The sequence below is a fragment of the Oryx dammah genome, unplaced genomic scaffold, assembly GCF_014754425.2.
Source record: "Oryx dammah isolate SB20612 unplaced genomic scaffold, SCBI_Odam_1.1 HiC_scaffold_13, whole genome shotgun sequence".
In the NCBI taxonomy this organism is placed as follows: Eukaryota; Metazoa; Chordata; class Mammalia; order Artiodactyla; family Bovidae; genus Oryx; species Oryx dammah.
In genome coordinates, this window is record NW_024070197.1 from 24,777,958 (window position 1) to 24,797,262 (window position 19,305).

General features: G+C 46.2%; 1 protein-coding gene across 1 annotated transcript in view; it reads right to left on the minus strand.

Annotated features, from left to right (window-relative positions):
* Window positions 1-19,305, minus strand: part of HYDIN (HYDIN axonemal central pair apparatus protein) — a 344,459-nt gene that overhangs the window by 65,372 nt on the left and 259,782 nt on the right. Inside the window, 8 exon segments of the mRNA XM_040253754.1 lie at window positions 251-780; window positions 783-870; window positions 2,749-2,911; window positions 4,736-4,877; window positions 7,454-7,637; window positions 10,888-11,025; window positions 12,200-12,417; window positions 15,399-15,569. Coding sequence (XP_040109688.1) covers window positions 251-780; window positions 783-870; window positions 2,749-2,911; window positions 4,736-4,877; window positions 7,454-7,637; window positions 10,888-11,025; window positions 12,200-12,417; window positions 15,399-15,569 — 1,634 coding nt within the window.

The following is a 19,305-nucleotide window of genomic DNA, read 5'->3' on the forward strand; positions in this document are numbered from 1 at the left end:
AAAATTAGCTTTATGTGTGGCTTTTTATAAGGTTAGATGGAATAGTCTAGATCTGTGGAACTTCCTATGGATACTTCACATAGAAAAAGGTCCTTTTAGCAATTTTTGTTTCATATACAAAAGGATATCAGAGATGAATGGAATTAAGGGGATCTGGAATTTGTGTTAAAAACACATCTACAAGGACTAGCTCGGTACGGCTGCCTGGCTACCTGACCGTTAGATCTCCGTCTTGGAGGAAAGTCTGTACCTGTTCCCCTTTAGGAAGCCTCTCATTTTCGAGGGCCTGCTTCCAGCTCGAGCCTTCCGAGTCAGGCGTCTGGATGTTTATGAACGGCACACCCAGATCCTTCTTCCCTTCGTGGTCCTCCTCCTCGCCCTCGCCTCCGTCGCTGCGCTCCTCCTGGGCGCGGAGCTTCTCCAGCCGCTCCCTCTCGGCCCTCTCCCGCTCCAGGCGCTCCCTCTCGGCTCGCTCCCTCTCCGCGCGCTCCCGGTCCTTGCGGCCTCGGCGTCCGCCCGAGGGAACCTGGCGCTGGTCGGCCCCGTCCTCGTGGCTCACGTCCTCAGCGCCGATGTGGTGCAGCAGAATCCCGTGCTTCCGGTCCCAGTACGCGAGGATGTTCTGGATGTCCTTCAGGGTCAGCTCGAAGGTCTTAAACTTCTGGGCCATGTTCTTGTCAGTGTCCTTTGGGAGGTCCCCCTCGCTGTCTTCCTGCTCCTGGACAAGAGGAAACCAAAGCATGTTGATATCTGACAAGAGGTTCCTCCCCCTCTTATCCATTCTTCCTTCTCCACAGCTACCTGCTCTCTGACGGACACTTTTCTTTCTATTGCGTCAATCTTCACCTCTAGTTTGGAAAAAGTAAGAATCTAGAAGGCAAAAACACATAAAACATTCTTAAAACAGTTCTTTCAGGGAGAGCAAATTGCAAAAGAAGGACAAAGAGGGCATTCTGCTTTGTAAGATGGCCTCACAGGATTCCAGCCCCTCACATACACACCGGGGCTGTGCCTATGGTTGGGTGGGGCCCTTTCTCAGCAGATTCACTCTGCGGTCCTTCCTTGTCACGGAGCTGGCTGGGGCCGGGCATTATGCATAGCAGCTGTAATGTTCACTCCTGGTTGACAGCTGCTGCTCTGAAGATCAACAGGAAAAGAGGCTCAAGACGAGCCTTTCCTCCGGAGAGGACACTGAGTTTAGAGGTCCAAACCTGGTCTCACAATTGTTAGCTGTGTGACCATGGGTGAGCAAGCCACATCTTTGGTCCACTTGTATCGTGTTGACAGTAATATTAATAGCTACCCCAGAGGACTCCTGAAAGTTAAATGTGTGAGTACATGTAGAAAGCTTACAGCAGTGTCTGTCACAGAGTAAAAGCGCTCGTAGTGCCAAGTTATTAAAATTGTACAGATTATGTATACAGATTAATCAGTACTGCTGGGGACAGACAGGGTTTCAGAATCTGGCTACACTCCAGCCTCTTAAACAAACCTGTATTTTATCTAATGAACCTTGCCGAGAGAAACCAACCTTATTCTTTTTCTTACTGCTTTGTGGGTTCTGATTTTCTCCCCTCCTGATGAAACCCTCCAGGAGGCTTCACAGGTCTGGGGGTCGTTCTTTGATGACATACAGTCCAGTTCAGCCCAGTGACATTCTTCTCTTGCCTAAGCTCAGGTGTGGAGGCATGAGAGGTCCAGGCTGGTTATCCCCTCTCTGCACTGCATCGGCTCCCCCTTTAAATGTCCGTCTCTACAGGCTGGAGAGGGCTGACACGACAGTACTGACAACACTATCTCCTGGAGTGGGTGGATCGCCTTATTTGTGTTGGGGAGGGAGGGCTGGGTGCCTGCTGTTATGTTCCCATCTGCAGAGTTCTGCCTAGATGTCCTGTTCTAAGTGGAAGTGGACTGAGTGTGGAAGAAGCGCCTACTGAGGGGAAGGCTTGCATTTGGAAGGTTGCAGGAGCCTGTTTCTTATCCTTGTTTTGGTGCCTAAGTTTTAAGTGCTCAAACCTGCTCCTTCCTGACCTCTACCTGATGGGGACTCCTGGACACTGATTCCTCTGCTCTTCCATCTGCCTCCTGGGACCAGTCTGTACCTCGTCTGGGAGTCTGGCTTTAGTTCTACCCTCAGAACTCTTGGGGAGGGAGTGGCCACTGTGCACCCCAGCTAGCCACCCCTCAGCCACTGGCGCCACCCTGCACGTGGCTCTGGCCAGTCTGCACCAAGCCTGGGTACCGTGTGTCACAGTGGGCAGAGACGTGACAGGCAGACTGATAATCACAAGGACAGCTTATGCTGGGGCATCTCCCTTGACTGCAGTCAAGGATCAGCTCCTGGTTGAACACACTGACTTGGTGGCTCACTGCAAACAGCTCTTCACCACCAGTTGATTTAACACCATCCAGGGGGCTGCAGGAGACAGCAGAAGGAGCCAGATCTGTGCACACACACCACTGTCACAGCTCATCCTGTTAAATTCTGGATGGGGCTCCTGTCTCTGAACCTCTGAGGAAGGACAGGATGTAACAGGACAGGATTATGGGAAGCACAAGAAAGCGTGGGACACACAGTCAGTGCTCAGAAAATGCTGATCCCTCTCCTCCTGCCTTTTGCTCAACCACAGAGTCTGCACCGTCCTGGGCCAGCTTTCTGGAGGGGAGATGAGCTGGGCTGATATGCTAGCTGTGGTGGTGGGCCACTCTGCACCTGCCTGCCGCTTAGGGGCCAGCGAGGGTTGCTACCTGCCGGCTTGGTATCTGAGATTTCTTCATGGACGGCTCCTCCTTTACGGGTCCCTGCTTTGGCTTTTTATTCTTCCGTTTTAGCTCATCTTCTTCCTTCTGTCGCTCAAGTTCCTGCTGTAGCTTCTTTTCCTGCATCTCCTTTGCCAGTCTCTCCAGCTCCCTTCATTAAGTCAGACAGAGAAGAAGAGTTCAGAGGGCCCTGCCCGAGCCCCTCCCCTGCTGCAATCTCCTGGTGGGGGAACGTGGTGCAGAGTTTGCTTCAGCACAAAAACCAGGAAAGAACAAAAGAAAGCTAGATATTATAGGAAGGAAGGGAGATGGAAGGGAAGAGAAGAAAAGAAGGGAAGAAAGGAGGAAAAGATGGCTCACATCTACCTTTGAATCGTCCTTTAGTAAAACTGATAACTGAAGCTCAACTAAGAGGAATTCTCAACTGATCTCTAACTCTATTCCAGTCTCCTTTCACAGGAGAGTGAGGCAAGGGCTGTAAATAAGCTGGGTGTTATCACTCTTAAAAAACAACTTTCAAAGACTGTTCTGATATCAGTACAGATGAGGTCCAGCTTTCTACACTCATGCCTGAGGTTTAGACCAGAAGAAGTGATGTTTTTCACAGCGGTCCCCACTGTGGCCCACTTGCAGCCACGGTGCTAGAGCTGAAGGCCACGTTCCTCTCCTTCTCTCTCTTTCTTTCCTTTCCAGCCATGGATTCAGCCGTGTCTGCCCTGCTGCTAACGGCAGAGAGGGTGCCAAGCCTGGGCACCATGTATAAACAAAGAGTGGAGGGGATGGCATTTCTGAAGATACGGAATCCATTTGTTTTCATCTCTGGGAATCCCTGCTTGTTCCTGGCTGCTGTGGCTCTCTGCTCATTGAAGTTGACTCATCATTACTTCATCACCTTGTGTGTGTGTGCATTACAAACAAGTCACTGCTGAGCTCTGAGAATCAGATTTGCATTTTCTAAGTCCACTGTGAGATGAATGCCTGAAAGTAAATGACCTGAATGAGAAAAAAAAAAGCGATTCTTTTGGAATCCCAAAGCTGGGATTCCTGAGGCCCAGGCATGTTTACACTAGACCATGCAGGAGATGTGGGTATATATATATATATATATATATATATATACACACTGATACAGTAGAGGACATAAAAGCTCTTTGGGGGCCAGTGGGAGGAGTCTGGAGGTAGGGGGAGAGGAGAAAAGGGGATTAAATTATAGGTAGCATCTTGCCCCCCCGACCAGTGTTTGGAATCCTAGGGAGGGGTAGGCAGTAGACCCCCCTCCCTCCCTTGGCATGTGTGAAGATCTGAGGGCAGGACACTGCCCACCGGTATTGGAGACAGCATGAAATCGTGGGCCATGTCTTGTGGGTGGTATGGAGGGGATTCAGTCTGTCCCGTGTGGTCCCCAGGGACAGAAGGGGGCTGAGAGCACTGGCCTGGGAGCCTGCCCAGGGTCTCTGCTGAACTGCCCAGGCCAAGGAGCAAGTGGAGTGGCAGTCAGACCTCAGGATGGACGGCCCCACCAAAGGCCAAGACGCCGGCCAGGAAAGGAGGAGAAACGGCTAAGTTATGGAGGGCAACCACCATGCCCACGTCACAAGAGTGGCCCCCTGGGTCACCATCTGTGGACACCTGAGCACAGAGGCTGATGAGCCGTAGCTCTCAGGGGAGCCAGCAGGAGTGCAGGGGCCAGAAGCCCCTCCTCTTTTTACACTACAGCCTCTAGCCCTGGGTCCCACAGGTCCCCCAGAAAGAAGGAAGGACAGGAGAATGGAGACCTGGGAAGGCTGCAGCAACCAGCACCCTGGTTGTGCGAGATACCTGTTTCTGCTCTCAGCAAGTCATCCTCCCAGGTCTCCTGTGACCACTGCTGCCTCCCCCCGGCCCCGATGACCCTGGCCTCCAGGATGGGCCGTGTGCCGGACGGAAATTGCTCCCAGTGGCAGTGCTTCCCTTCTGACCAGCCCTGGACACTGACCTCCTCTTCCTCTCCCGCAGGGCTTGCTGAACCTCTCGGTTGAAGGTTATTTTCTCCTCCTCTGTCAAGGCATCATATTCTTCCTCATCCATGCTTTGGAGACGCTCCTTCTCTCTCTTCTGTGCTTCTCTGCGTTTGTGTTCTGTGGGGAACAAACAGGAGGGTGGGAAAAACTCACTCACCACCTTTGGCTGCGGGGACCCCAGTGGTTTAGCTCTTGCCTAAGCAGGCTGTGGTGTGTGTGTGACAGGGCGAGGCAGCGGGTACCACCGGCAGCCTCCTAATCTCTGGTGGGCTTTCCTGCACTCACACAGTTCCCACAACGGTTTCCATCTGTGGTAGGCTGAACGGAGGCCCCAGAGAGGTCCACATGCTAATGTCCAGAACCTGTGAATATGTCACATTACATGGCAGAAAGAACTTCGCAAATGTAATTAAATTAAGGATCTTGAGTTGGGGTGATTACCCTGGATTATCTGAGTGGGCCCAATATAATCACAGAGGTCCACCAGAGGCAGGCAGGAGGGTCAGGGTCAGAGAAGAAGAGGGGACAACGAGGCAGAGGTCAGAGAGTTGTGAGGTAGGACCCACGAGCTGAGGAATGCAGGGGCCTCTAGGAGCCAGAAAAGGCGAGGAGGATTCCCCCCTAGAGCCTCCAGAGAAACATGGCTCTGCTGACACCTCAGTTTTAGGACTTCTGACTCCCAGGACTGTCAGAGAACATATCTGTGGTGAGTCATCAAGTTTGAAGCAGTGCATTACAGGAGAAATAGGAAAGTAATATACCACCCACTGACTTTACCCATTACTAACACAAGCCACCAAAGTGCTCAGGTGACAGGACTGTCAGCTTCCACACCCTGTAGATTCCAGGTCCTGAAGTGTGGTTCACACTTGGCACGAAGGCTCTGGGCTGCTTCTGCACATGTCACAGGCACCACAGTCTTGCCTGATGCTTCCCTAAGTTTGAGCTTTGGGCTCAGAGACCTACATCTTGAGTTCTTAGTCTCTAACACTTACCAAAGGATAGTAACAGAATAATAATTCTTCCTTCACAGGGCTGTTGCGGGGATCAAATAAGCAATCATGTAAGGCACCTAGCCCAGTGCCTGGCACATTCATAAATGTTCAATAACAACTGGATTCTAATATAATAATATTGTATGCTGCCTCAGGACTTTTAAAAATGATTAAGGGAATAGGAACCTATATTGCAACTGTGAAAACTACAGGTAATTGAGAAAATGAAAAGAGATAACTTTCTTTCAAAAGTTGATTGTTGACAGTAAATGAGTGTTCTGGAAACTAGGAATCTGGAGGTTGAAATATTGCTGAGAGATGTCTGGTCAATCTCTGGATGAGAATAAAAGGAAGCAGTCTTTGAGTTCTGCTTTCATCCCTAGGTTGGGAAGATCCCTTGGAAAAGGGAAAGGCTACCCACTCCAGTATTCTGGCCTAGAGAATTCCATGGACTGCATAGTCCATGGGGCCACAAAGAGTCAGATACAACTGAGCAACTTTCACTTCACTATGAGCTAAGAGAGCTCAGTGTTTGTAAATATTTCCTTAAAAGGAAAAGCATTATGACTGGTGCAGACTGTGATGGAAGACAGAGGGAAGGCTGAGTGAGGAAGAGCAGTGATATGGCCGGAGCTGAAGCTGAAGCAGGATTCTGCCTCTGAGGGGTAGTACCGTCCTCTCCCTTGGGGGCCAAGATCTGCTGGGTCTGCTTTTGTCTAAATTTGGAACTTAAGCTAACATTACTTTCTTTGTGTATGTGTACATGTACTATTCAATCACTGAAAAATTTTCACAGGCCCCTGGAATGACAAAAAAGCAAAGAACTCAGAGTTACACAGCTGTTACTAATATGCTCTGTGATTTTACACAAAACTTTTGATATCTGTGAGCCTCGTTTTCCACATCTGTAGAATGGGAGCAATAATCTTTGTGAGGACTAAATGACCCAAAGTGTCCTTCAAAGACATTTTCAGTGTACACTATCTGCAGCAGTGCCTGGTACACAATAGGCTAAAATGTAGAAACTGTTTCCTAAAGTTACAAGCTTTACTCTGGTCTTACAGGAAATTCTCAGTGGGCTTAAAACCGACAAGCTAATGAATGGGTCACCTGAGTAAGGATGGGACCTGTGATGTGGTCCTCTCAGTCAGTGCTCAGTTGCTCAGTCATGTCTGACTTTTTGCAGCCACATGGACTGTAGCCAGCTAGGCTCCTCTGTCCATAGGATTTTTCTGGCAAGAATACTGGAGTGGGTTGCCATCCAGGAGACTGTCCCAACCCAGTGACTGAACCTCCGTCTCCTGTATCTTCTGCATTAGCAGGTGGATTCTTTACCACTGAGCCACCTGGAAGCCCTGTGATACCCTCTGGTGGCCTGTCATTACAGAAGATGAAGGGATGTAATGTGATGTCAGGGGAAAGAGGAAGGTGCCTCTGGTGAGAAGAGCTGGGTTCCATCCTTCCTTCTATAATCTCTCAGCAGGTCACTTGTGTCTCAATTTCCTCACATGCAAAGTAGAAATAAGAACTCCCAGCCACTCTCCAGGGCAGAGCTGGGGTGCCAGTGAGATGGCAGATGTAGCCGCACATAAGCCTAATGGGTGCTCACAGCAGGGAAGGACCCTAAAAGCCTAGAGCTCTGTTTAAAGGAAAGACCTATAGGGCTTGGAAGGACAGCCCGGGAGGGTATGGCCTTACCTTCTTGCTCATTTTTGGCTTTCTCCTGGGCCTTCATGGCTGTGTAATCCTGGGCCATGTTGATGACATAGATGTGCTCCCGATTGCCGATGGCCTTCAGCAGGCAGAGGAGAGCGGTAGCTGCGTTCCGAGCAAAGAGTGTCTCCAGGCTGTCAAACACCACTCCTCGGTAGCAGTCACTCAGCTGAAACCAGAGCACAAACAGTTACTGTGGCCACAAGCTCATCTGTTCTCCAAGAAGGAATCTCTTTTTTCTTTTGCTGCTGCTTTTACAGGCGCTGCCATTGGTTCTACAGACCCAGAACCATTGGTTCTGGGCCCAGATGAAAGTTCCACTGCCTTCCCACCTGCCAGATTCAATGGGGCTGTAATTAAACAAGAGAGAAAAATAAAAAATGTTTCAGCAGTCACGAAAGATCTTTGCCGTACATATCTGCAGAGTAAAGGATTTATTCTGTCTCTGTAGAAATCAAGAAAACAAATAATGTTAAGGTGAGAATCTGGGAAGATCCATGAAATACAGAGAAGGAAGATGTGTATAAAAGGTGTCCCTCTGCAACAAAGGCAGCAGTAGCAGATGGGCCATTTTTATCCTAGTGGTTTTCCTGCCTTGGAGCGTAATGATTTTGGTAACAATAACTACTGTAGAACAGGCCTTGGCTGCGCTGCAGTGTTACTTAAAGTGTAGTGCAGAGACTGGCCACCATGGGCTAGAGAATGATTACTACCACTTTCTGATGAAATGAGAATCTGGGTCAGAAAATCAACTACTGCAATCAGTACATATACTATTTAGTTTAGCTGCCATTTTTTTTCCTCATAGGGAAGACTTTGTCAATAAAGGAAGTAGCGCAAACTCTGTATCTCATCACAGGCCAGCACTATGAGTAGCGCAGCTCTCCTTGCTTACTTTGGCTTTTACCAGTGGTCTCAGCCTTTGCTCTGGGTGCATGAAACACCTGCACACTTACTAGACCACTGTGTTCAAATGAGCTGAGAACAATGGTACCTTTAACGCAGTAGTGAGTTCAAACCTTAACATGAATCATTTCTGGTGATTACATTCCTCCTCTTTTGAGAAACTCAAGTCTAATCTTTGTTTACTTAAATGTGCAATTAATACTGCGGCCCATTCTGGCAAACCAAAGCAAACACAGAACTCTAGGACCTGGTAAGCAATTGAGTTTTCTGTAATCCATAAGCAGCAAACCCTCCCAAATTCTGATGATCTAGTTTTCTTTTCTTTATAAGTACATCTATTTGGAAAACTCAGCAGTGTCCACAGGACTGCAAAAGGTCAGTTTTCATTCCAATCCCAAAGAAAGGCAATGCCAAAGAATGCTCAAACTATTGCACAATTGCATTCATCTCACATGCTAGTAAAGTAATGCTTCAAATTCTCTAAGCCAGGCTTCAGCAATATGTGAACCGTGAACTTCCAGATGTTCAAGCTGGTTTTAGAAAAGGCAGAGGAACTAGAGATCAAATTGCCAACATCCACTGGATCATGGAAAAAGCAAGAGAGTTCCAGAAAAACATCTATTTCTGCTTTATTGACTATGCCAAAGCCTTTGGCTGTGTGGATCACAATAAACTGTGGAAAACTCTGAAAGAGATAGGAATACCAGACCACCTGACCTGCCTCTTGAGAAACCTGTATGCAGGTCAGGAAGCAACAGTTAGAACTGGACATGGAACAACAGACTGGTTCCAAATAGGAAAAAGGGTACAACAAGGCTATATATTGTCACCCTGCTTATTTAACTTCTATGCAGAGTACATCATGAGAAATGCTGGGCTGGAAGAAGCACAAGCTGGAATCAAGATTGCTGGGAGAAATATCAATAACCTCAGATATGCAGATGACACCACTCTTATGGCAGAAAGTGAAGAGGAACTAAAAAGCCTCTTGATGAAAGTGAAAGAGGAGAGTGAAAAAGTTGGCTTAAAGCTCAACATTCAGAAAACTAAGATCATGGCATCCAGTCCCATCACTTCATGGCAAATAGATGGGGAAACAGTGGCTGACTTTATTTTGGGGGGCTCCAAAATCACTGCAGAAGGTGATTGCAGCCATGAAATTAAGAGATGCTTACTCCTCGGAAGGAAAGTTATAACCAACCTAGACAGCATTTTAAAAAGCAGAGACATTACTTTGCCAACAAAGGTCCGTCTAGTCAAGGCTATGGTTTTTCCAGTGGTCATGAATGGATGTGAGAGTTGGAGTATATAGAAAGCTAAGCATCAAAGAATTGATGCTTTTGAACTGTGGTGTTGGAGAAGACTCTTGAAAGTCCCTTGGACTGCAAGGAGATCCAACCAGTCTGTCCTAAAGGAGATCAGTTCTGGGTGTTCATTGGAGGGACTAATGTTGCAGCTGAAACTCCAATACTTTGGTCACCTGATGCGAAGATCTGACTCACTGGAAAAGACCCTGATGCTGGGAAAGATTGAGGGCAGGAGGAGAAGGCGATGAAAGAGGATGAGATGGTTGGATGGCATCACTGACTCAATGGACATGGGTCTGGGTGGACTCTGGCAGTTGGTAATGAACAGGGAGGCCTGGTGTGCTATGGTTCATGGGGTCACAGAGTCAGACACAACTGAACAACTGAACTGAACAACACTAATGAAAAATCAAAACAAAAAGAAACAGTTACTGTGTTTCTGACTTTAAGAGCCATATATCATTATAAAATAATTCAGAAATGTATGAAGATTAAAAACCTATAATCTTGCTAGCCAAAGATAACCACAGTTAACATGTGTTTTAAGGATTTTTATTATGTGTATGATACACATTTATAAATATTTTAGAGAAATATAACTATGGTTTACATACTATTTAATAATCTGATTTTCTCAGTTAATAACATGGTGGTAGTAGTTTAGTCACATCCGACCCTTTGTGACCCCTGGACTGTAGCCTGCCAGGCTCCTCTCTTCATGGGATTCTCCAGGCAAGAATACTGGAGTGGATTGCCATTTCCTCCTCCAGGGGATCTTCCCAACCCAGGAACTGAACCTGGGTCTCCAGCACTGCAGGTAGATTCTTTACCAATTGAGCTATGTAAACACTTATTTTTACCACAATTAACATCACTCCAAATTCTAACTTATCATGGCTCCACGTTATGATTTTTAATGTACTTCTGAGGGCTGTACCATGACTCTGTATATGTGTGTGTTTTGAATGTGCTACCTTCTGCTCACTGGTCCTTAAGGTGAGTGTGGTTTCAGCCAGCAGACAGTCAGGGTCAGAGACTGACGACGGCTATCAAAAGGACAAAAGAGGGTGAAGAAACCCATCTTTCCTCTCCAAGTCCCCTGGGTTCTGAGCTGCTGTGTGTGGGCAATGGCTCAGAATCTCAGCATTATAGCAGGGGGACAGGCGTGTAAGCCCTGCATCTCCATGTAGGTAGGTGTGGACGTACCTGAATTCGGTCGGCCAGAATCTGAGTGAATAGTTCCTCAGGGAGCACACAGCTCACGAGCCCAGTATCACCTCCAACACTGGCGCTGACACTGAGTCGACGCTGCGTGGGCCCCGAGGGGAGAGGGCTGGAGGAAACCTGTTTCGAGACAGAAGGATCAGAAGTCAGAATCCAGAAGTCTGATGTTTCAACAGCTCCTCCACTTAACAGGCCATGTGACCTTGGGAAAATCGTCTAATCTCTGGGTCTCATTTCCTCATCTATAAAATAGAGGTTGTACTGTAAACTGGAAGATTCCTATCTCACTTGAATAACTGCTGTAAGTTTCAAGTAGGAACACTGTAGAAGATGCCTTGTATGTGTATTGACCAGCAAACATTTGTTCATTCATTCAAACATTTGTTCACTTTCACTCCACCCTGCTTCCCCCACAAGTAGCTGTATCTATTTTCACACCTTTACTGACTCTAGAGGAAGATGGCACCAATTTCCCTCAACTGTGCTTAATCCTGGTCTCCCCTGCCACATTTCCTTGGAATCTCTTTCCCTCTTGGGGAGATCATCATCTTATACTTCTCCAGGAGTTCCTATCTTTAGAGAACCTGCTTATGCCTCTACCTCCTTTCACAGAAAGAACTCTCTTGACCCTGGGTTTGCTCCTCTAATGACTATTTGATCTTTTCTCCCTTTCTTTCAAATATCTCAGAAGCTTGCACTCATCTGACTCTGGTTCCCACCAACAATCCACTGTGCCACCCACTCTCTCTGGCTTCAGCCCCTGCTATTCAGCCGAGATTGTTCTTGAAGTCCCTCGGCACATGACTCAAACTCTCTGACTTCTTTATGACTTTTCAAGACTCCCCTGCAGCCCTCCCACAATTTATATTAACATTCCTTTAGAAGTAGGTTGAACCATATGAAGTTGTTGCAACAGAGGTCTCAAGTGGTTGAATACTGTCAATTTCATATCAATTTCGGATGGTATAACCTAATTCTTTTTACATACCTCTTTTGTCCTAATCTCATTTTATTGCAAATAAAATGTATGGTGATCACCCTCATCAGGCTCTTAGTTCAGCCTGAGTGCAGGGTTTTGCTTTATTTATCTTCACTTTGCCAGGACCTGACCTGCCTCACACCAGGAGTGGTACAGGGCAGTACCCAGGCCTGCCTGGCCAGGGCACCTGTAGGAATGAGGTTGTGCTGACCCGATGCGAGATGCTAGGAGGAGGAGGGGTAGAAGAAGGAGGGGGATTAGGGGGAAGGAGGAGGGGGGATCCCAACCCTCCTTCTGAGGAACCCTGATTTGTACCTGGGGCGTTTCGGACGAGTGCTGGTGATGCTGCTTCTGAGACCCAGAGCCGTGGCTCTCTGCCTTGCCCTTGGTGAGCAGCACACTCCCACGCACAGGCTTGGTAGGTTTCACTTCGGGAGTTAGCAGAGTGGATTCCGAAGTTAACTTGCCCAGGGTCTCACTGCTCAGTCGCAATTGTCCCACAGCATTTTGACTCACAGCAGCAGCTTCCTGGGCTACATGGAGAGAGTGGGTTTATATTGAAAATCACCTCAGGATAATAAGGAAATAATAGGGAGGATGGCAAGTTGAAACCTAGTGTGATTCTTCTGGGGATGGTGCAGCCACCTCCACCTGTGGCTGGCCCTGCGTCACTGGGGGTGGATGGTGACGATGGTGGGTGTGTGCCCAGTCTGGGCTGGAGCCCCGGCCTACACTGTTCATCTTCTTAGGGGATCCCACGAGACTCTGCCCCACCTTCTCTTCCAGCCCAGAAGGTAATCATTTGCAAAACTGCCTGCCCGGGGAAATCTGACATGATTATTAATGTGCTGTTTTACAGCCTTTTATTCTCACTAAATCTTCAAAATCCAGCACATATCATATACTTACAGCACACCTCAGTTTGGACTTGGCACATTTCAAGCAGCCAGCGGGTCCTGTGTGGGACCCATGGGTTTACATTGGTCACTTCCACCTCAGGACAGCCAGCTGACTTCACAGCCAGCAGCAAGTGTAGCTTTGGGTTTAACCCTCACCATTGAAAGGGCTTTCTATGAAGTCACCAGTGACTTCTGAACTATGAACTATAGCTGTCCTCTTCTCAGGGATCATTCAGTTTGAACTTTCAGCCATCTCTGATCATATTCACTTACTGATTTAATACATGTTTGTAAATATTTACTGTGTCTACTATGCAACCAGGCACTGCTCTAGATGCCAGGAATACATTAGTGACAAAAACTAACACAAATCTCTGCCTCGGAAGCTCACATTCCTGTGGGGGTGGGGGGAAGACAGACAGTAGAGTAAGTAGAATAAATAGTATGTTAACTAGGGATAAGGGCTATGAGAAAAATAAAGCGGGAAGGGTCCCCCAGACTCTTAACTAGGGCTCTGGAGAGGCATGAAAGTCCTTCTGGCCCCCTTCCAGCAGCCCTCCTGACTGCCCCTGCCTCTGACCCTCACTCTGCCTTCTCCACCTCCCCTGGCTCCGCTGCCTCTGTCTCCTCCTGGAAGATAAGTGTTCTCCAAGGTCCCATCCTGCCCTGTGTCCATCTCTCTCTTCTTTTTCTGGAACTTTCTGAACTGATTTCCTATACTTCAGCAGCCACATCTCTCACTTTGTTGAGGAAGTCTCTCCCAATCATTAAGCCTTTAGCTTGACATTACTTTCTCAGGGAGTTCAAATTTATGATTTGTCAAGGGACATCAACACAGCTCCGAAGACCTCTGAGAAATGCACTTTGACAGAAAAGGAAATAAAAAAAAAATCTAACAGAACTGGAATTATGATGCAGCTTGGGGTTCCCACTAAAGGGTACCAGAATATGCCACCCCCAAAGAAAGACAATAGGAGCTCAGGATATGCTACCTCGAAACATGCTGCTGTGATATCCTGGCTATTCTAAGCTGTAGGCACTCGAAAAAAGCAGTAAATGCAAGGAGTGGCTTTCTCTGACCTCCCCCCAGCCACTTGAAGACAGAGTCTCCCTAAGAAGCTCCACTCACTGTCACAGATCCTGTCCAGGGAAGCTTCATCAACCAGGGAGATGGACTCTTGTCACAGAAGAAAGACTCAAGTCCATACTACACCCAAACCATCAGAAGTCATCATACCTCCCATCCATCCTCCTAAGGCCCCTTCATCTTTCCTAAAAACCACTGACCCTCCCCTAACAGGATCACAACCCCCTTTCCTTTCCCTATTAGGTGGCATTTACTCCTGAATTCTAAAAGCCACTCATTTCCCCCCCTGAGTATTGCCCATCGACACATGAAGCATACATGTTAATAAACTTGTTCTTCTCTTGTTAATTTGCTTTTTATTACAGGGGCACTCCGTCAAGAAATCAGAAAAGTAGAGAGAAAATTTTTTCTTCCCTACACCACTAAAAAGCTGTTTCTCTCATCTTCCCAGCAAAGAATCTCCCATTTCTCCTGAAAGCTCCAGCCAGGTCTACCAACTAGTAAGCGTGGGACACCATCAGGAATGACATCATGCTGTTCTAAGCATTCCTATTACGAGAATGAGCCTACTCTCGGCAGGCACTCGGCTTTATGGTCCATAGATTTTTGCACACTGAGCAGCTGCTCTCCTGCCCCGCACGTCTTTAGAGGATCTGAGCGAGTCAGGATTCTTAACCTCTGATGGGTAAGGCCATACTACTCAGTACTTAGCAGTAAGCACTACCACTGTGGGGTTTAAAAACCTAATTTTCCTCTCCAGCAAACTTTCTCCTCCCCATGTCCCCTGACTTGGTCAACGGCGTATCTCCCTTTCTGGTTTCTGTGAGTGGTCATCGAGTGTGGCCACCTTGAATGCCTCCCCCTCTTTCAAGCCCCTGCCATACAGGTCACTCTCAGCCCCACTCACATTCAGCTTCACTACTGCTTTCTTTACAAGACACCACGAGGGTGCCTTCCCTCCTGTGACTTTCTGGCTATTTCTCCCACAGGGTGAAAAGTGCCCAATCCCTCTTTTCCTTCAAAATACAATCCAAATGCCTCATCTCAGCACTAAAGTCAACTGTGACTGCCCGCAACCTGTCTTCCCACCTCTAACTTACCATCCCCTGCTCTCTTGGTCTATCTTCATCTTTGCCTGTCAACATTCTCCTCCTTCAAAGTCCATTTCCCTGAAAACTTCCCCAAATGCTTGTTGGAACTCAATTATCTCAAAGTTGGTCTGTTGCAGAAGCTGGTACTTCTGTTACATACTGTTCTCTGCTCTGCACATCAGTCCCCGCTCCAGGGGTCACCCACAAAGATGTGGGCCATATGCGCCCTGCTCCCTGCAGTGCCAGGCGCACTGGGCAGCCAGGACAGGGGATGTCTGTGGGAGAGAATTCTCCTGGCTGCTGATGGGCAACAGGTTATAAGTCAGCCTTCGACGGAGCTGTGGGAGAAAAACCCGGGGTGGGGGGGCGGTAAACTGAGCATCGCCAGTGGGATTAGGGCCAGTTGGCCACAAAGAGTCAGAGGAAATGGCTCTCACCAGACTCCTCCTCCTTCATGGACTGCTCTATGGCAGCCCGAATGCAGAGCTCCCGGGCTCGGATGCCTGCGACATTGCTGCTGTCAGAGATGGCTTCCAGCACAACAGAGTCAAGGTTCAGGCAGGCAGCGCTGTAGTACCTGGCCATGTTGACTGCGGTGGCTGACTTTCCTACAAAAAAAGGTCAGAGGATTGAATTTCACAGCTCTCATTTGCTCACTGTTCTCAACAGAAGTTTCTAGGTCAGAGGCTCCTATAAAGTGACCTCTCCAAGGTCCTGGCCTCTAAGTCTCTTGTGTGGCAGCCAAGAAAAGAGGGAAGACTTGAGCAAGGAGTCATAACTGGGGGTTCTGGCCCTAATTCTACCCCTGAATAGCCATGTGTTATGGCAATCCACATTGCCTCTGGATTGTCTCCTCTACTTAAAAAGTGATTCTAGAAGATGAACTTTAAAAATCTTGTAGCTCTTACTTCCCTCATTCTACTAGGAAGATACTTTTTTGGTTTAAAGATTAATTTGTGTTGATGTCTGTTTTTCTCATTCAAAATACCTGCTCATTAAAAAAAAGAAAGCAGAAAATTCAGAAATAACAGAAGAAAAAAAGATCCATAATTTAATCATCCAGAGAGATTATAGTTAACATATGGCTGCTATTTATGCATCTGTAACTATTTTACTTACACTTCTTATAAAAAATAAGTAGTGGGCTAGGTGGTAGACTGAATAATCCCCCACCCCAAGATGCCCACATCCTGACCCCTGAAGCCTCTGATGCATTGTGCTCCGTCGCTCAGTCGTGTCTGACTCTTGGTGACCCCATGGACTGTAGCCCACCAGGCTCCTCTGTCCATGGAGATTTTCCAGGCAGGAATACGGGACTGGGTAGCCTTTCCCTCCTCCAGGGATCTTCCCAACTCAGGGATCAAACCCAGGTCTTCCACACTGCAGGCAGATTCTTTACTGTCTGAGCCATCAGGGAAGACCAGAGCCTGTAACATGGTGCCTTACATGGTAAAGGGACTTTGCAGGTGTGATTAAATTAAGGGTCTTGATGTAGGGGAGGGCTCTGGGTTATCTCAGTGGGCCCAGTGTAATAAGGGTCCTCACAAGAGAAGCAGGGTGGTCAGAGTGAGAACAGGTGATGTGATGATGAAAACAGAGAGACAGAAACAGACAGACTAGAAGATGCTATGAGGCTGGTTTTGAAGATGGAGGAAGAGGCCATGAGCCAAGGAATGCAGACAACTTTTCTAGAAAGAAGAAAAGGCAAGGAAATGGATTCTTCCCCCTATAGCTTCGAGAAATGATGCACCCCTGTTGACCCATTTTAGACTTCTGATCTCCAGAACTCTAAGAAAGTTTTAAGTCACTAAATTTGGGGTTATTTGTTACAGTAACAAGAGGAAATGAACAGAGATTACAAATTGTAAGCATGACTTTTTTTCCACTTAAAACGATATATCATGAACCTTTTTCTATTCATTTAATGCATTTCAATGGTACTTTTTAAAATTGTCATAGTATACATACAAAATTTACCATTTTAACTGTTTTTAAGTGCACAGCTTAAAAAGCTAAGTATATTCCCAATGTCGTGCAACCATCACCACCATCCATCTCCCACATTTTTCATCTTTCCAAACTGAAATTCTGTACCATTAAATAATAAGCTCTCATTCCTCCCTTTGCTCAGCCTCTGGAAATCACCATCCTATTTTATGTCTCTATAAATACAATGACTCTAGGGTCCTTATATAAATGGAATCAAACAGTAATTGCTTTTTCTTTTTTGTTTGTTTGTTTTTTTAAATTTATTTATTTTTTATTTTACTTTACAATTCTGTATTGGTTTTGCCATACATTGACATGAATCCACCATGGGTGTACATGCGTTCCCAAACCTGAACCCCCCTCCCACCCCCCTCCCCACAACATCTCTCTGGGTCATCCCCGCGTACCAGCCCCAAGCGTGCCATATCCTGCATCGGACATAGACTGGCAATTCGATTCTTACATGATATTATACATGTTTCAATACCATTCTCCCAAGTCATCTCACCCTCTCCCTCTCCCACTGAGTCCAAAGGTCCATTATACACATCTGTGTCTTTTTTGCTGTCCTGCATACAGGGTCATCATTGCCATCTTTCTAAATTCCATATATATGTGTTAGTATACTGTATTGGTGTTTTTCTTTCTGGCTTACTTCACTCTGTATAATTGGCTCCAGTTTCATTCATCTCATCAGAACTGATTCAAATGTATTCTTTTAAACAGCTGAGTAATACCCCATTGTGTATATGTACCACAGCTTTCTTATCCATTCATCTGCTGATGGACATCTAGGTTGTTTCCATGTCCTGGCTATTATAAACAATGCTGCGATGAACATTGGGGTACATGTGTCTCTTTCTATTCTGGTTTCCTCAGTGTGTATGCCCAGCAGTGGGATTGCTGGGTCATAAGGTAGTTCTATTTGCAATTTTTTAAGGAATCTCCACACTGTTCTCCATAGTGGCTGTACTAGTTTGCATTCCCACCAACAGTGTAGGAGGGTTCCCTTCTCTCCACACCCTCTCCAGCATTTATTGCTTGCAGATTTTTGGATCACAGACATTCTGACTGGTGTGAAGTGGTACCTCATTGTGGTTTTGATTTGCATTTCTCTAATAATGAGTGATGTTGAGCATCTTTTCATGTGTTTGTTAGCCATCCGTATGTCTTCTTTGGAGAAATGTCTATTTAGTTCTTTGGCCCATTTTTTGATTGGGTCATTTATTTTTCTGGAATTGAGCTGCAGGAGTTGCTTGTATATTTTTGAGATTAGTTGTTTGTCAGTTGCTTCATTTGCTATTATTTTCTCCCATTCGGAAGGCTGTCTTTTCACTTTGCTTCTATTTTCCTTTGTTGTGCAGAAGCTTTTAATTTTAATTAGGTCCCATTTGTTTATTTTTGCTTTTATTTCCAGAATTCTGGGAGGTGGATCATAGAGGATCCAGCTGTGGTTTATGTCAGAGAGTGTTTTGCCTATGTTCTCCTCTAGGAGTTTTATAGTTTCTGGTCTTACATTTAGATCTTTAATCCATTTTGAGTTTATCTTTGTGTGCGGTGTTAGAAAGTGATCTAGTTTCATTCTTTTACAAGTGGTTGACCAGTTTTCCCAGCACCACTTGTTAAAGAGATTGTCTTTACTCCATTGTATATTCTTGCCTCCTTTGACAAAGATAAGGTGTCCATATGTGTGTGGATTTATCTCTGGGCTTTCTATTTTGTTCCATTGATCTATATTTCTGTCTTTGTGCCAATACCATACTGTCTTGATGACTGTGGCTTTGTAGTAGAGCCTGAAGTCAGACAGGTTGATTCCTCCAGTTCCATTCTTCTTTCTCAAGATTGCTTTGGCTATTCGTGGTTTTTTGTATTTCCATACAAATCTTGAAATTATTTGTTCTAGTTCTGTGAAAAATATCGCTGGAAGCTTGATAGGGATTGCATTGAATTTGTAAATTGCTTTGGGTAGTATACTCATTTTCACTATATTGATTCTTCCGATCCATGAGCATGGTATATTTCTCCATCTATTAGTGTCCTCTTTGATTTCTTTCATCAGTGTTTTATAGTTTTATATATATAGGTCTTTAGTTTCTTTAGGTAGATATATTCCTAAGTATTTTATTCTTTTTGTTGCAATGGTGAATGGAATTGTTTCCTTAATTTCTTTTTCTACTTTCTCATTATTAGTGTATAGGAATGCAAGAGATTTCTGTGTGTTGATTTTACATTCTGCAACTTTACTATATTCATTAATTAGTTCTAGTAATTTTCTGGTAGAGTCTTTAGGGTTTTCTATGTAGAGGATCATGTCATCTGCAAACAGTGAGAGTTTTACTTCTTCTTTTATTTTTT